Source organism: Epinephelus moara, chromosome 7 (genome assembly GCF_006386435.1).
Source record: "Epinephelus moara isolate mb chromosome 7, YSFRI_EMoa_1.0, whole genome shotgun sequence".
NCBI lineage: Eukaryota > Metazoa > Chordata > Actinopteri > Perciformes > Serranidae > Epinephelus > Epinephelus moara.
The window spans coordinates 26915099-26934317 of record NC_065512.1 but is presented as its reverse complement, the minus strand read 5'-3'; the positions used below and the strand labels follow the sequence as shown (position 1 = coordinate 26934317).

The 19219-nt window shown below is 41.1% G+C and overlaps 1 protein-coding gene across 1 annotated transcript in view; it reads right to left on the bottom strand.

Annotated features, from left to right (window-relative positions):
• LOC126393564 (ephrin type-A receptor 6-like) overlaps positions 1-19219 on the bottom strand; it is a 226335-nt gene that overhangs the window by 29479 nt on the left and 177637 nt on the right. The window contains exons 6-8 of the mRNA XM_050049776.1: positions 18305-18429; positions 17093-17255; positions 12855-12963 (exon numbers count right to left, since the gene is read on the bottom strand). Coding sequence (XP_049905733.1) covers positions 12855-12963; positions 17093-17255; positions 18305-18429 — 397 coding nt within the window. The remainder of the gene's footprint in view (positions 1-12854; positions 12964-17092; positions 17256-18304; positions 18430-19219) is intronic.

Sequence of the window (19219 nt, the reverse complement as noted above, 5' to 3'; positions counted from 1 at the left end):
TTTCAAACAATTTAAAGCATTGAGCTTCAACAAAAATTACAGTCATTAAAGTGGCGACTAAATTATGATTTAGACCTGTTGTCTGTCACTGTCACCGTTTAATTCCTGAAGTGACATTTCCATGGTGAACATCATTATGAAGAATCAGGCACAATTTGAAAAAGGCCACCCCGCCACTAAAAAACAGCAAGACTGGAGCCTTATAATACCTTTTAAACTAATCTGCAGGTTCTTTCACAGTCGCACAAGGACGCTAACGCTAAACCACAAATGAATGTCTTAAATTCTGCTGCAACCTCAATAATTGTATACGAAGAAGCTCTGAAATTCATAAATGTTTATGAAAAAAGACATAAAAACTATCTGCATGGTTAGATACCACCTATAGTTAGAGGGAGAATGTGTTTTTTTAGAATAATTTGAGGAAACTGAGCCTTTAAGTCAGACATCTGGCCTGGTGCGCAAGTAAATGCTTTTTGTCTTTGAAATGTGGTTGAGCGTTACCTAAATGTTTAGCTATGGCCTCATACACGAATGACAAAATGGACCAGCAATGCTCATGGAATATTTGGTAGCAGGTCCTCACTTGGATAAGAGCAGTGAGATGGAAAATGATGATATGAAGGAGGAAAGGTGCTCTGAGTTCTCTCACAGGCTGCATCACTGATGAATTTTAAAACCTATTTTGCAGTGGAGGGCTTAATTAATGACTGTGAGCATGAGGGACGCTCGCTCCCACTTCTCCGGTGGATCCCCTAATAAATTTTCTCATATTTCATCATTTATTAGACTGAATATAGAATTTGCTGCCCGTTTCATAAAGTCCAACAGCACCCAAGAATACTTGAAAATGACAACACTCAAGGTTGTGTCTTAATTTCTATTTGCTCAAACGCTGTGCGTGTAAATGTTTGTGTGTTTTTTTCCCTCTGTTTAATAATGCTGTCAGCAGTTGGCGTGGATGAAAGCTGACAGTTTTGGAAGGCTGGCAATATTTGTTCTCTGTACTGGAAAACAAACAAACAATATAAGCAATATAAATAAACAATATAACAATATAAAAAATTAATCATAACACATTTTTTGGACTCATCTGACATGTAAAGAATCTCCTTGGCAACTAAAAAGTGGCACATGCACAGTATTTTGTGGTACATTAAACAGATTTTCTGTGCATAACAGATGATAATCAGTTGATACATTTATTACAGTGCTCTTAAGAAGGTGGGACAGGACATGCTTTTGATATCTCTGGGTTTTTCCTCTGTGGTCTGTCTGTTAATGTGGAGGCATTCAGAATTTAGCTGTGTTGGATGTTTTACAGAAAATTCGCCAAGTCTAACCAGATTGTTTCACTTGTGGGTGTTTATTACAGAGCTGGATCACTATTACTGGTTTAATAATATCCTATTCGGAATGACCCCGACCATGACCATTTAAATTTCAAGTTATGTTGCTGTACGTTTTTCGCAACTTGACCGTAATTGCAGTCATTACAGGAAGTACAGTTTTACGGTTTGTTTTCCTCAGAAGCTGGAGGAGACCAACACAGAGCTACAATGAACAAGAATATTGGACTTACATTTGCTGGCGGGGCAGAAAACCTACGTTAAATCAATGATGACGTTGGGCCATGTCAGCTGTGTAGCCACGATGACTTAAGCTGGTGATGCTGTATGCTGATGACTTGTTTCAATGTTTTCCTGACTCCTGGTGACCAAAGCTATTTACTACACCTTCAAAAGTGCGGAGGACTTTTACCCTTTAGTTATTGAGCCACTAAATTACATGTTTTTGGAAGGGCTGAAGTGTCAATCTTTTGTGTACCATGCAACTTAAATAATGTTTTACTACATACTAATGTACGTGAGTCATCCTGTGATCTTTTCTCCTAAATGCTGTAGACCAGGGAAGTCAAACATATGGTGCATGGGCCAGAACCAACCCGTCGAAGGGTCCAATCAGGCCCACTGGATGACTTTGCATACCTTATATTGATGTGCTTGTGAAGGCTAAAATGTGTCAGGTGTCAGAAGATAAAGAGTGAGTAGTCTACCTCATGTAAAATGCTGCTTCTGAGGCTTTACCACCCTGACCAGAATATGGCTCTCTGAACACAATGAATGCTTATTGTAGTCATATTTTATATATTCTATATTGTGAATCAGAAGCTTCAGAATAAAAGATTGTGCATCAGACCTCTATCTTAAAACAATATAGGTGGAACACTGTTATTGCGGCTTCCAAATAAGTTCAAAGTAGCCGCCCATTGACGCCATAACGGGAGATATGATGAACTCTTTGGTTTAATTTGACTCACTGTTTGATGATACAGGGAGCTTCGGTTGGTTTAAGAATTGATTGATTTGATGGATGTATGAAGAGTTGCAAGATGATGCTATGAACTGATGAAGAAAAATTAAAACAAAAATCCCCAAACAAACATTCCCCAAATAAACAGGCCTTTACAAAAAAACAAAGCTCAAAGCAATGGAGTATTAAACAACTTCATCAAACAATAGAAACTAAGATTTACCAAATAGGCAGCAGTTAAAGACTGTAACCCTGTGGCGTCTTCCATGTTTCACACTCACTTCAGCACACCTGCCTTTAATTAAAGGTTCTCAATATGCCAGGTCAGGTAGTGCATTAAAGTGACTCAAAAAATAAAAGGAAACTAGCACTTGCTAGAAATGGCTCTGACAACTGTTAGATTTGTAAATGGTTGGTGAGGCAGGAGACAACTCAACCTGCATCCTCAATAGCCTCCACTTTAGTTTGGTGTGGTGATGCCAGCATTACTACACAGGAGTGGGACTGTAGGGAAAAGTGAAAATCATCTGTTTTGTAAATAAATGAATACTTACAGAATGTACAACTTTACACTGAAAGAAAGGGAAACATTTGAAAGTGTTATTATTTACAGGTTATTACGTAGGTGTTTTACTGGCCCAGCCCACTTGAGATCAAATTGGGCTGCAATGAGCTAAAATGAATTCGACACCTCTGCTGTAGATGTAACATACACATTTTATCACCTTATAAAGCCGTTATGGAAAACCTGTTGCAAACAATTGTCTACTTACATATGTAGCAGACACAGAGCAACATTAGTATTCATGTGGAGTCATGTTTGTAGTATTCACTCTTGTTACAGCTCTGTTTTGGCCTCCACCAGTTCCTGAGAGAAATATCTAAAGTGCAGAGTTTGTCATGTCTTCTCTTTATGTTTGATTTATTCGCATTGCCGAGTTTGGTCAGCATCAACATGAATTGTGCAGGAGATTTCTGATTTTCCTTAAGAATACATTTCCTCTTTCTCAAATGTGATGTGAGAGTGGGTGCTGCCTCAGTAGCTGTTCTAATTAACAAAAACAACATCTAACAAACAATGGTAGAGAGTATTGTATTGCCTAATAAAGTGGCTAAATGATGCGATAATGCAGAGTGTGATAGAACAAATGAGGAGTGAAAATGCCCACAACATACTAGAGGAGAAAGTGTGTGTGTAAGCGCTCGCTTGTATGAGTGTGTGTGGGTTAATGTGATCACATGTGAGCCTTCTCCTCTTTGAAGACTTAACATAATCCAGGTTGCCAGATTAGAGCAGGTGTCAGAGGGCTACGAGCCACAGGTTGCCAGATTGGGCTGCGGCTAAGTGAAGTCTGTGGGATCCTGGACACTGATAGACAGAGCAGATAACATGGCGGGTAACACTGGCAGAGAGGACAAGAAGGGGATTTGGAAAGCTACTGTTGACCTCTGCTGATGGGGTCAAGCTGTTCATTAAAGAAATGGTGGCATGTGCCTTTATCAGTCTTTTCCAGTCCTATCCTCTGATCCCCTTTATCCGCCTATCCCTCTGTCTCACTGGCTTTCATGTTGAAAAGAGGCCGCACATACAGACACAGACGCACACAAAGACAGTTATCACACACAAAGACCTTGGCTTCTGCCACTGCTCTCTGGGCTGTTGAGCATTGTTACAGTACATATTCACAAGCCCTTTACACGCCCACGCATACACACACACCTCAGTAAAACAACCTTGCCAAGAGCCCTAATCAAAGCATCAGTGTAATTCAAACCACTCCTCTCTTGCCCTAACATCCCTCAGTCACCTCACCATGACACATCTATCTGCTGCTGCAGAGGGCACAGAATGAGGGATGAAAGAAGATATAAAGAAAATGTTAAAGAAAGTTGCAGAGACTGACAGACAACTCAAGGATAAAGAGTGCACATACAGTAAAACTCTTCAGCTACGCTACATCTGTGCAGTTGTGACAGCTTTGCTCCAGCAGAAACAGTCACTCTTCAAATTTAGCATGAGCAGATGCAAACATAGATGCAAATCTAGGAAGCTTTTAGGGCAACCAGGTGTTAAAACTCCCCGTACAGCGGATCCTCTTATATCCTCACTTGTGTTCTACAACCTTACATCTATGAGAGCTGTGTGACTGAAAGCTCTCATCTTTCTCAGGCAGCTCAAGTACATTTGGAGCTTTTTTTTAAAACTGAAAGAGAGTGAAAGTCCCTCCTACACAGGGCAGAGGGAACGCAGATATGACAGATCGTGATAAAGTCAAAAAACACTCCAACTGCTGCTGCAACTGCTCCTGCGACTGCTTTTAACTGGATTCAGGTAAAAAAAAAGGTCCTTCTTGTTGCTAGAGCGCAAAAAGCCTAAAGGGCTTGCTTCGGCTCTTAGTGTATGTGTGAGTTTTTAATAAATAAAGTAGGAACACAGACACTCCCACACACACTGGGATCAATCATAGAAATAAGAAAAACACTGTAAATCCCTGCTATAAATCTACCGCTTTCAGTTTTGTTTTTTAAGGACCTAAAATTCCTTTGACATTCACATCATGGCAACACTGAAGGACTTCTCTGTGAGCTAGTGCACCTTGTCGGATATAAAAACTGATCTCATATCTGTGAAGTTCACTGCTCACTCGTGGAAATTCTCTGGCAACCAGCACAGCTCAATGCTGCAACGGATACGCCAGTGTTTTGAGATGCTCTTTCTCTAATGGGTGCGATGAACCTGGCTCCAGAAAGGCTGAGGGCCAAATTGATGAAAATGCAAGTTTGTGCTGTGCTCATTAAATAAATGCCTTCTGCAGTCATCTTCTGGGACTGTAGGATTCTTGTTCTGCCAGAAGAGATCAGCATGTGCATTTAAACAACACTCTTTTTTTGTAATGTCCTCACTCTGGCTGAAACTAGGAGCTCCACTGATACTTAATACATGAAAGTATAGTTACTCTAAAATAAGACAGAGGCAAGCTGGAGTGGGTAGAGACCATAGACTGTATAAAAGTAAAGGATGCAGCCACCATGACATCATCCATTGGTTTGTCAATGCCCACTCTGAAGCCTTGAATTGACCATATTTGGATGAGAGGGTGAAGCTGTGGCCACTGCTCTCCTTTCCAAGTCGTCAAATACCTACGCTTTGTCACATCTCCCTGTTATCTCATACATACGCACAAGGCATCCTCTTGTGTCTGTATGTGACGCACAGCTCTCTCCTTGGTGAAACATATTGTAACACGTGGTAAGCTTTGTCAAACAGTCGTGGTCAAGTTTTCACAACAAAATGAATTGATTAGGTAAAAAAAAAAAAAAAAACCTAACCAAATGTTTTGGGTTAAAATAAGTACATAACATGTTGTGAGAGTCATCCGTACGTCAAGTCTCTATGTAGGTTACATGACGCCACATTAAAACTATGCTGACCTTTGCATTCACACTGGACACAAACAGCAGTCTCGTGGGTGAAAGTCAGTGTTTGTTTGACTCATCTACTACCTTTTCCACCAACCCTCTGCAGAGCTTCTTGCTCTTTATACTACATCTGTTGCTCTCAGCTTCAAGTATTGCTGCGGATAGGTTAGTTAAAATCCCACTATGTCTCATAAACAAACCAAAAGGTGCCTTCGAAGTCTGCATCATACCCAGAGGATGCGTGATAAATGAAGGTAGGAATGTTAAATCGACTGGTTGACAAACCGCGCACATCTCTGCTGTGAAGTTGGACATTTTAACACAAGGGTCTAACACAGGGGATTGACTTGCTTTTGGAGCAAATCCAAGTGGCCATTTTAAGAATGAAAAAAAACTTCATTTCTTTAGCCCCAACAGTTGGCACTTGGTAGATAGAGACAAGGCCCGGTCACACCAGAAAGTGTCACGGCAAAGTTCATCCATGCGTCTTCATTAAATGGGCTGTGGTAGAAGGTCAGTAGTATATAGGGACTACTTACAGGGCAAGGTGGTGATGTCTGGAGAGCTAACGGCTAACATGTTAGCCAGTTGGGAACAGCCAGTCAAATTCATGATCACAGTAGCTCACTGTCAGTTAATAAGCTCATTAGCTGAGTTGCTAACAGGACAATAAGTTCAGACAGTTAAGAAGGGGAGACATTTTTGTACCACTCAGCCCTGTCTCATAACTGTCTGCAAGCTATTCCTCTTTTATGGAGCAGTTTATACTCTGACACAGGAGAGTTCAATAAAACTGTTTGGGGCAACACAGCCAATAAGATAGGACAGTTTGCTCTATTATGGACTCTTCTTCAAAGGTAGCGCTGTCATAATAGTTTGTCAATGGTCACCAGCGCAAATTTGTGTATCACAGCCTATCTAAGTTGATCTGGAACGAATTCACTGCAAAATTTTGCTGTTTCAGAACTTGAATGTGACAACACCTTTTGGAAACAACAGCTAGTAAATACCAAGTGTGCCAGCGTGCATCAAGTACTCTACTGTAGGCTGATGATATCATAGTCTTAAATTGTTTGTAAGATAGAAGCAAAGTACATACCAACACCCAATGCTCTCAGTGACATGTAAACAACTTCAGTTCCATAGAAGCTTTTAGACTGCTGCTCTGCTAATGGCAAATGTCTGAGTTGTCTCCAACTGTGTTCTCAGTGTCAAGTTTCCAATTCTGCAGAAAATGTCATCATGTAAAGTAGATGTCTGAATCTGTTACATGATGTTATCTGTGAAAATTAAAGGTGCTTTGTTCATTGAAACAAGTCTTTTTTTTTTACTTATGGTTCATGAAGCTGTTGACCTTATATAACTCTAAGCATAGCTGTACCCTGCCTCAACCTGAGCAGAGGTCTGATGAGTCAGAAGCAGTGAGAGCACCTGTGGCAGGACATGTAAAGAAACATATGAGATGATGCTTACTTCTACTTCTCGAAATCCCATACTGTTATCAACAATAAATAATGAATTCTGATTTTGATGTTTTTTTGACAGAGACAATTTTAGGATGTGTGCGTCCCAGAATTTCTAGCAAATGGCAGATAAATCCATTACAATAGAATAATCAGTTCAGTTTAATCTATAATCACTCTCGCTGACATTTAGATGTCTGTATAATAAAGGTTAATTTGAGCTCCTCTTTCCCACCATAACTCCTTTAAATTACACTCACTATTTGCACATGCCCTCAGAGGTTGAATTTCCTTAATGCAAATCTGACCCTAGCAATTTATGTGAACCCCGGTAAATTCAGCAGAATGTGCAATCAACCATAATTATATATTTTTGTGCAGTCCTCCCTCAGAGGCGTAAAGGTCTCAGTTTGCTGCTCATGCGTTAAGTGTGCCTGAGACAACTGGCAAACTGGACTTTAAACAGGCTGGAGTGCATGTAATGAAAAGGGCTCAAGGTTTGCCTCTCAGTGTCTCTGTTAAGATGCAAAATTACTCTCACACACTCTCACTTGTTTCTGTTTGCAGCAGGCAGCTGTTTTCAGCAAAAAAGCTCTAAAACAGGGGTGGCCAACCAGTCAGAGACCAAGAGCCACAAAAATCACCGTGGTAGTACAAAGAGCCACATCATACACATGTGCTCACAAACGCACTCCCTCTCTCACACAAACACGAAATGACATAAAATCAAAATCCATACATTTCCAATTTTCAAAGCCAGATTTATTTATCTCACACAAATGAATAACCATGAATAGAGATACACACAAACACAGTCTCTCCCTCTCATACTGTCTTTCTCCATCCCCCCTCCACACCCACAGTCTCTCCCTCTCCCACTCTCTCCACACNTGACAAGTAAAGAACAGTCCCTAAAGTGTGGTGAGGTTTGTGGACCGTTACCTGACACAAAGAGAAATGTGAACGGCTCGTTTCTCCTCTGACACGTCACATACCTGTGTGCCACCACAGCTCGGCTGTTCAGGTATTTCTGAGCAGTCATGATGCCATTTTATTCACCTGGAGCCGGGCTTCTCGGTCGCCGGTAAGCCGTTATCTTGCGCCGCGGAGCACTATGGCCATTATTGGCCAGCGCATGGACACTCACCCTCCTTTGATTGGACTTTGAACTTATCTCACAGTAGTGGCACCATGAGGTCATGTAGCCTACTGTGGTGTTTAAGTAGCAGCCTACTGAGGTCTACCGTTGGTACCAGTATACCGTGCAACACTACTCCACACACATCCACACACAGTCTCTCCCTCTGTCATATTCTCTCCACACACACAAAGACACGCATTTCTTCCCTGACAACTTTTGTTGTGCGATAGCGCCACCGCGCTGCAGTCCTGCATTCCTCCCGAACCCCACACCCTCTCACCTGCCCGTGCGCACTCCTCTCTCTCACTCGCTCCACTTAAGCCTGTTAAATTTCTTAAAGGGCCATACGCACTCATAACAATAAACTGTTTTTTTTTATGACGGAAGAGTCGCACGCCGATGGTTTTAATTAATGGATCGAAGAGCCGCACACTGATAGGCAAACAGCCGCATGCGGCTCGCGAGCCGCGGGTTGGCCACCCCTGCTCTAAAATCACACTGTACACTACGGATAATGGCAGCCCGCAATAAGCTGGTGTATGTAGTGGAGCCTTTAGCAGCTAAAGAGACAGATATTTCCCTCAGGAGTTGGTAGAGACCAAACTAAAGCTAAAAATTAGATAATACTAGACTTACATTCCTCGGGTGGCCAGACACATGGCACCAAATAAATAATATAGCTCTGTAACTGTATGTGTAAATAAACATATGTTCACTAAAAGTGGTTTAATGGATCAATTTTGGTGTTTGAGTATACACTCACTGGTCAGGTACACCTGCTCAACTGCTCGTTAGCGCAAATAGCTAATCAGCCAATCACGTAGCAGCAACTCAATGCATTTAGGCATGTAGACATGCAAGACAAGACGGCCTGCTGAAGTTCAAACAAATGATCAGAATGGGGAACAAAGGTAATTTAAGTGACTTTGAACGTTGCATGGTTGTTGGTTCATGTATTTCAGAAACTGCTGATCTACTGGGATTTTCATGCACAACCATCTCTAGGGTTTACAGAGGATGGTCTGAGAAAGAGAAAATATCCAGTGAGCAGCAGTTCTCTGGGCAAAAATACTGTGTTAATGCTAGAGGTCAGAGGAGAATGGCCAGACTGGTTCAAGATGATAGAAAGGCAACAGTAACTCAAATATGTTACAACCAAGGTCTACAGAAGACCATCTGAACGATCAAGACGCTGAACCTTGAAGCAGATCCGGGTGTTTCTCCAGTCAGCTTAGAACAGGAAACTGAGGCTACAGTTCACACAGGCTCACCAATATTGGACAATAAAAGATTGGAAAAAACGTTCCCTGGTCTGATGAGTCTCTATATCTGCTATGACATTCAGATAGCAGGGTCAGAATTTGGTGTAAACAACATGAAAGCATGGATTCATCCTGCCTTGTATCAACAGTTCAGGCTGGTGGTGGTGGTGGTGTAATGGTGTGGGGGATATTTTCTTGGCACACTTTGGGCCCCTTAGTACCAACTGAGCATGGTTTAAACACCACAGCCTACCTGAGTATTGTATGACCACAGTGTACCATCTTCTGATGGCTACTTCCTGCAGGATAACGCACCATGTCACAAAGCTCAAATCATCTCAAACTAGTTTCTTGAGCATGACAATAAGTTCACTGTACTCCAATGGCCTCCACAGTCACCAGATCTCAATCCAATAGTGCACCTTTGGGATGTGGTGGAACGGGAGATTCACATTATGGATGTGCGGCCAACAAATCTGCAGCAACTGTGTGATGTCATCATGTCAATATGGACCAAAATCTCTGAGGAATGATTCCAGCACCTTGTTGAATCTATGGCACAAAGAATAAAGGCAGTTCTGAATGCAAAAGGGAGTTCAACCCAGTGCTAGCAAGGTGTACCTAATAAAGTGGTTGATGAGTGTATAAGCCTACAGTAGTTCATGGTATTTAGTTAGCTTTGCCATATTTGAATACTCAATGTTTGATTTAATATGAGCTCTTGTATTGTTTTTTTTATGAAATGCTCTTGAAAGCAATCAGTACATTTGTTTTATTGTCTTAACAAGAGTAACATAAATAGCTGCATTATACTTAGAATATATATTATTCTTATAATTTAAATATGGCTCCTGCAAATCTTTATGGAAACGTAAAAAGAAAAAGTAATAAAACAAACAGTCCATGGATTTTTGTTGTTGAGTATTTCTGTCTGCATTTCTAAGCAACTCCTTGTATTTTTTATTCAGTTACTTCAGGGTGAAGTGGTCCATTCTTTTTAGTCTCCAAACCTTCTCAACTCCACAGGTCTGAAATAGAGTCTTTTTTTTCTTTTCACACATTACCTCACACAAAAGCAGTCTTGCTTTGCCTTTAATTCCGTCTGTGAATATTCCTGTCCATATGTGTGTCTGTGTTTTTACCTCCTTAGATTGTAGATCGTGTGTATGCATGTGTCTTGCTTGAGCTAATCCATTAGATTATGTTATAATTTAGGCAGTGATTCTGGTTTGGCTACAGGGTTGAGAATGGGAATTATCTATAGTCACACATCTTACATAACACCTTCATGAACACATTTATGTTCTCAACATTTGTGTAAGGTCACATGCAGATATAATTCAGAAGCCTGTGCAGCCAATCTTCGTCATTATGTCTTTGTCATTATGTCTTTGTCTTTGTCAGTTTAGAAGTACACAAAGTCCAAAGACATTTATTAAAGCAAAATGTAATAAAGCCCTTTGTAGTGTAGAGTTTTACCAATTCCCTACAGGACATACTGAACACCAATACCAGCCAAGGAATATGAAGCTTATACAGTACCGCAGGTAAAGGAAGGAATATGAGGTTGTTTCACCACCTAAATAGGCCGTTTTTGCCACAGACATCTTGTGCATGTTGGCTCACTGACCAGGCCTACAGTTTGGGATTATAAAAAAAATCTGTTTCCACTGAAAGTGATCGTTAGGTTTTTTTAAGTGGGGTTGTATGAGGTTCTTATAGTCAGTATAGTACATATAGTACATGACAGTCAGCACCCCTGAGTTTGGAGAAGCAGGAAGGACTGTCATAATTAATATCAATTTAAGTACACACTATATTTAGAACATTTTCACTCTACCTTGCCGTCAAACAGCCCTTTCTATCTAGGAACTGGAGCCATTACACTTCTTCAAAGCCAGACTCCACTGACAAAACATTCATTTTACCTCGCTGAATATGAGAGCTGCTGGTCTGCTGCTGCCTCAATCAGTAGTTTGTTTGTGTTATTATATGACTTTGGTGAATCCTAACAAACCCTTTAAAACACCAGTCACACAACAACATAAACAACCTAAGACGCCAATTACACGGAGAGCAATTTGCAGGTTGCAAAACGCAAGGCGCACCACACTGCCTTTTTTCAATTTAAATTGAATGCCACTTGTAAAAAAAAAATGCCTGCTGCACCTTTTTATTGTTGCCAGGCACCCACCCATCACCCCCTTACCCTTATCTTCTTGTGTAACCAATCTACTGTTTATGATTATTACTATTATTTTCATTTATTTTGCAATAGTAGCTAGTCACTACAATGGACAGGCGGAGGGTAGTTGCTGTAGCTCTGGTCGAGGGTGAGAGGCTGTCAGCAGTGGGAGCAGGGAAATGGAGATCTGTGTGGGTACATGAGACCTTAAAGGAGAGGGTGGATCACAGGGAGTACTACCAGTTGGTCCAGGAGCTTTGCCTCGATGATAGCGGTTTTCAGGCATATTTAAGGATAACTCGGGGGCAGTTTGACAACCTGCTGTCTATCATTGAGCCTAGTATAACGAAAATGAAAACTAACTACAGGGAGTTCAGTGGGCCTGCCAAATGACTGAGCACCACCAGTTTCTCCTCCATTGTTTACCAACTGTAAACTTGTTGTCCAGACCACCACGGAAGGCCTGCCTCTCAAATCATCCGACTGGACAATGGGGAAAAAAGCGGAGATGATGTGTGGTGCTTTTCCGCTCTGAGTTGAAGTATTTTCAACTCCAGGCGTTTAGTTCTGGCCAAAGACCCAATGCCTGGATAACAAAAAGCTGCCTTCAGCTGCGAAAACACTTTCTGTGTGATCGGGGCCTTACAGATAAAGGCAGCAGTAGACCAGCAACATCTGTGTTTAGCAAGGTAAAATCATTGTTTTTTGGAAAGTGCTCTCTGACAGCAAGGTAAAGCAGTGTATATGATATTAGTTTTTTTAGGTGGGCCTTTTTTAGGTGGCTAAAAGCTGCTGCCACTGTCCACAGCAGGACATTGCGTAGCTCTTGTGGTGGTGCTCCTGTCTGTCTCTCCAAACCGGAGGCTTGTCGACCGCCATCTGCTGTGGGTAGTACACTGATTATAGATTAGTACCTCATGCAACCTCACTTCAAAAAATCCCGACTATCCCTTTATTATGTGGGCAAGACAGTACATCAGTTAAAACTAAAATGACACATTTAAGTAGCAACACATTGATTGACACTCTTTTTGCATAAATGGAAATCTAGGGTAGTGAAGTGCTCTTACCTTCCAGTGATCAGGAGGAAGAGGGTGAGGATGACGAGGAGGGTAAAGCCACCAACCGCTGCTGTGACGATGACCAACACCTGGCCCTGGTCAGAAGCAATGTCTGAAGCTAAATGTAACAGAGAATGGAGGATGGGTGGGAAAAAGGGTAAGATGTAGGGTTGGGCAGAGAAGATGTGGAAGAGAAGGCCAAGAGAAAGGAGGAGGAGGAGGAGGAGGAGGGTGGTGAGGATAAGTGTGAGAAGTTGAATGTAAAGAGCAGGTATGGATGATAAAAGCAGTGAGGAGAGAAAAGAAGGAAATTAGTCTGGACGCAGGATAAAGTGAGAAGAAAGAGCAGAATTTCATTCAGTGTCATCTTCAATATCCCTCTCCACCAGTGCACCATACATAGACCATGTATGCTCTCATGATAGGCAGATATTACGGAGAGATGTTTGATCAGCTCTTTGTAATGCAAAAAACCCTCCGTCAGCTTTCATACTGGAATGATTCATATGCCTGCTGCTGTTTAATTAATATTATTCATTCATGAAATTGTGATTTAGTCCATGATCATTTGGTTAAACTGGTCCCATTTGATATTCATGATTTTCCCTTTTCTGTGTCTTGTCACAAGGCTAACGAATCCAAGATAATTGAAAGATGATTGCTATTACCAAACTTATTTCTATAATATTTCACGCTTAATGAATATGAATTGGAGATCAGGGTGCGTGGTCGCTAGCCCAAAGAGTGAGGCTCATGTGGGTTTATACAGTATGTGGGTGTGTGAGTGTTAAGTCACCAGCAAGTATGTGTGAGCAGGGTGTCAAGATCTTTGTGTGCGTGTGTGTGTTTGGCTGGATAAAAGTAATTACAGACCACTCAGAGGGAGGGAGAGTGAAAGTGGCGGTGGCCAGATCACACGAGACAATTCTCCCAGACGTCAGCTTCACACACTCTTCACATCACTAACTAAGCAGATGTGTTGGACTGATGCTGCTGTAATGAGGTGTGTGTGTGTATGTGTGTGTGTGTGTGTGTGTGTGTGTGTGTGGAGAGCGAGTATAGGGCGGCAGAGGACAGGATGAAGAATGCAAGGTGAGGCATGAGGAAAACGGATGACAGAAGAGAGGTAAAGGCAAACAAGGGAGAAAGCCAGGCGGAAGTGACAGACAGATACACAGACGGAGAGAGCGCGTGAGACAGTGACTGACAGGTGGACAGACAGACTGACAGGGAGGGGAGAGAACGACAGGGGCCAAATCTGCTTTCTCTTTCAGATAAAAGGCCAGGCAATACAAAGGCTTGGCCAAGCACCTTCTGATCCGCAGATAAAGCAAAGCTTTGCAGCCCTGGAAGGGAGAGGGCCACTGTGAAGCCAAATCACCCCTCAACAATACCTGAACCAACATAAAAGGGCAGCTGGACCTTTGTATTTTATGAGTAGACTTGCAATAAAGCTACTGCTCAGACACACAAAAAAACATTGATTCAAAATGCGCCAAACATCAAGGGTGTATTGTTCGACTCCCTTGTTGATTGTGTTCAATTTTTCGATTGCCATTGCAACGGATATCCTGACCTTTAAGTGGTTTGAGGGTTTGTGAATTCAATCTATGAAATTCATACTGTAGTGAGGCCAAATGTTCTGGCTGCAATGCCATCAGTCAACAGACACCAGATAAAATGTCTTGGGAAATTTTAGCCTTTAATTTAAAAAATAAAAATCAGTTGTAATTTAATAAAATGTAAAAATCTTTTAGTTTTCATTTACTACTAAAATCTCGGGGCTGCTCATTGTTCTGACAGCCCAGAATTCTGAAGTTCTATTAGTCTGAAAAATGTCTCATTGGACAGAAAGCCCATTTCACAGACAGTCTATTACCCCCAAAACAAATGCCCATTGCTCCAAATTCCCATTTCTCTGAAAATACACACTCCTGCCAGTTAGACAATCTAATTGCCAGACAAATTTTTTCGCTTTGTACGTTTCTGAAAACCACGGATGTGTTACATTTGTCAACAAGGCTGTGGTGAATGTGTGGCTATATTTAGGCTTAAAAACCACTTGGTTATTGTGAGGAAAAGATCATGCTTTGGCTTAAAACACCTGAGTATGGTGGCACAAACGGTGCTGGCAAAGCAGGAATGGGTCAGGAAATGAAAAACACGGGGCTTCAGTGGCTCAAACGCTGCTGGTAAACACTGCGAGGATTCAGACAAGACCCCAGGATCTGTGACTCACATGGTGCTGAGAAACACTGGGAAGGGTCGGTAAAAACACCCGGGATCGGTGGCTTAGATGCCTCTGGAAAACTGAAACTAATTACAGGGAGTGTGTATTTTCAGAGAAATTGGACTTGAGAACGATGAGTGTTTGTTTTTGGGATAACAGTATGTTGGGGAAATGATATTCCAGTCCAACTGAACATTTTTTGGACTAATGTCGCTTCAGAATTTTGGGCCATCGGTCCAGTTTGTGCCAGGGTATGGTCTGGTGCTTGCAGTGGCAATTTACAAACCCACCCCATGTCTCAAATGTGGTTACTGCACTAAAAAAGACTTTAGTTGACTTTTGCTTGTAAAAAGAACCAGTGGAAATTCAAATTTTTACATGGGATTGATGTTGTGGTAAATTTAAGAGTCCAAAAATTTTCCTTTAATCAAAGTGAATCTGCTGCACAGATAGAGACATGACAGTGTAATGTTTTAGTGTTTGTGACCGTGTGACTATGTTTATTTCCAGGATCTCATGAAGAAGTTACTAGTTGGAATTTTACTGTGGATTCTCCTGATGGAGGGCTCATATCCAGGCTTATTATTTGCTGTTGTGCTCTTGGTGCAGGCCGCCCTGAGCGCTGCTCCAGGCTACAGTACCTGAACTTCATCTGACCCTGAACTGCTGCTTGCACCCAGTGCTGCTGCTGCCGCCTAGTCATCAGAGGAAACTGTTGGCATTGTACACTTCTGCAAACCTTGGATATGTTACATTTGTAGGTTTCATACATATCATATCAATGTTTCTAAAGTGATGTGGTTCAGATTACATATATATGAGTTGACTTTGTTATCTGGAGGTAGAGGGGATGGTGGATGGCGTTGTTTTTACCGAGACGTTCCTGTGTTTGTGCCATGATTGTGCCAGCAAAACCGGGTGTTTTAAGCCAACGCATGATCTTTTCCTTACCTTTACCAAGTGGGTTTTGTGCCTTAACATAATAACACATGTTGTTGAACACCACTTTCAGCCAGGCAGTATTCTCATTCAAACCATCACATCAATGGAACACATTGCCACAATCGATCAGAGAATCTCCATCATATCACTCATTCCAAGCAAATGTTAAGAACTGGCTTGTAGACACCCAAAGATGTGAGCACTGATGTTGATATTGTTGTCCGATGTGAATTGTTGTCCAAATGTGTATTATTAACGTGGACACACATCACCTTGTTGTAGTCCAAATGTGTATTTATTATGTATGTATTTACGGACAGTAGTATGTGTTTGTGTCTACCCTATGTGGTACAATATTTTATCCCATTGTTGTTCTTTTTAAAGGTTGCCTTGTACAAACTGGCAAAGGGACAATCGATGAAAACTAGCTTTTTAAGCTAATTCGAGTGCATTTACATGTGTGTTTTTTTTTGTACACAATGTTTATTAATGTGCATTGTCCCTTTCAAATAAACTAAACTTGAACTTGAACTTGAAACAAAAGCATTGTTGAAATGTACAAATGTAACATACCCCTGATTTGCTGACACACACAAAGCCAACATTTATACTGGTGATTGCGTTGGCTCCTCAGCTTAAATTGTTATTTTCACACAAAAGAAAAAGGTCTTAACTGGCCTTGAAACAGCAAGAAAGTTTGTTGATGGATTTTGAGACTGCTCATGTCTGTTCAGACAATGTACACTAATAATAGATGGCTGACCCTTTTAACCTGTATCATACCAACCTGACACCCAGACTGAGATGTTTTGTTTTCTGCCATAACTTTACATAATTTCTGCATACTTCACCTTAACTGCCATCAAGAAGAAAAGCTCTTTTAACCTAAAATAAACCTAATGCCAATCATGACCTCAACCCCGGACCAAAGTCTAATTTTATTCTAGTTGCTGACAGGGGTGAGACACAGCAACATGCTTTAAAGGATTCGTTGTCATTTAGCTGTGAAAAGAAGTGCAAAATACACACAAACACAGATGCATTCCAAGTGCTGTGGATGGTTTCAGGTACTTACAGTCTCCTGTAGTTTTGTATTCATATTTAGGAGTGTAGGAACTGTATCCAGCTGGCGTGCGGGTGCGTACGCTGAAGACGTACCAGGTGGCTGGTTTTAAACCTGAGATGATCACACTGGGAGCCTTGGTGCGCGTCGACGAGTAGCTCAGCTGCTCGTGTTCCTGCGGGAGGGAGTGGAAGATGATCAAAATAATCTAAACGATTAAAAACAGCTTTTGAGCAAAAATGATCTAATGACTGACGGCCAGGTTTACCTCAATTTACAACCACAATATGTGTGTAATTACTGTCTCTCACTGAGGTGGCTGCTGATTGCACAACTAGTGACGAGCACTGACTTCAAACTTGATCACTTTAGTGAACAAAAACACAGGCACAGACAAGTTTTAATACATAAGTCTTATTTTATTAAAATACCACTTAGTACAGTTGGACTGCATGGATATCATAGTCTTTTAAGATAATGTTGTGCACATAATTATGCAGAGACAGCATAAATGAATTGTCTATTCAGCTTAAAAAGGGTTATCATTTGTCCTTGGAAGCATATTTGGACTGCTTTATAATCATATAATGGGTACTATAGACTGTGTATATGTGCCTTGGGAACCTTAAACTGCAGGAAAAAAGACTAAGTTTTACCCTGACGAGGAATGGCTTGTACCATTCTTTTGACTGATAAGATGAGAGGAGCTGATGTGGTAGGCTATTGTTTAAGTTGATCCCAACTCCAGCAGCTCACAGTGTATTCTTATTCCTAACTATTCCAGAAATTGTAATCAGTAGAGACTGTTGGATGCATGAACAGCCTCTACTGATACTGAGCATAAGAACCTAATATTTCATGCCCCACATCTCTTTATTTTGATAACATCATGGATTTTTAGTGTGATATCATCCCAGGTCAACAGTGTTTTATGTGACAGTTTAATGAGTGGACTGCTCTTCTGTGCCAGGATGTTAAATTACTAAGCACCATGACGATTTTTTGATCTGAGGCCAGATGTTCTTGTTCAGTCATAAAGACCTAGAAATATCAATGAATGGAGGGGCCTTAAACAAATTTTAAAGACCTGCATGATCCTTATTTTTATTGGAATATCAAAATTTTGGGTGAATTAGTTGTTAAATAAGTCTCTGGGCCCATAATTTGATCAGCCAAAGTATGGGTCTACACCAAGGTACTTGCCATAAGCAAAAGTAACTGTACCTTCTCATAATATTTGATCTCGTAGTCGAGGATGGGCAGTGTTGTTTGTTCAGGTTGCTGCCAGGAGAGAGCAATGCTGTTTGGAGAGGCCCAGTCCTTCTTCAGAGTCCCAACCAGAGACGGACCTGGTTTCAACACAAAACACACAGACATTAGCTTCAGTGTCATCTTTGGTGATGAATAAAATTAATATGGTGATCTATTTATACAACACAGGTGGGAATGCTCAACTTCTTTTGCACACTTGACTTGGCCTTCATTTGTGTGCAAACAAACAGCACTGAGCTGCAAATCAGATTTGAATTCATGAGCTAACAGATTCTACATGAGCGCACGATTTCCCTCCTTCTAACTACTTTTCCACAGAGACTTTAAAGAAGAACTAGTAATGACTAGAAAAATACCCAAAGCTCTTTTTGATACAAACTATGTTTGGGTGTGCTGTGTGATTTTTAGAAGTGTGTGCCTGATGCAGCACTGCAGGTGACTCACAATGTTTAGTTAAATTTATTCAAATTCAATCAGCCTCACATTTTGTTAAATGAGGATATGTTTAGTTGAATGGGGACTTCATCTTAAATTGCAGTTCAGACTATGAAGTACGGCTGGGTGATATGGCATCAAAATGATATCCCTGACTGTTGTAGACTAGCAAAACACTAAAATACCAAATAAACTACAGTTACAGTTACGTTGAATAAAGTAGTCACTATTATCTAATAGAATTAAATACAGTGCTGTTGTAATAAAGTAAACAAATAAAAGCAACACAACGACTGGTGCTTTTTTTTTGAAGCACCAGTTCATCTCAGGGATAAAGTGTTGATGTTTTTGATGTGAACTTGAAGCTTCCGGTCGACAGTCAGCTGTTAGTAGTTAGCGGAAACTTAAACTGTTATAGCAGCCCTGTTAAAT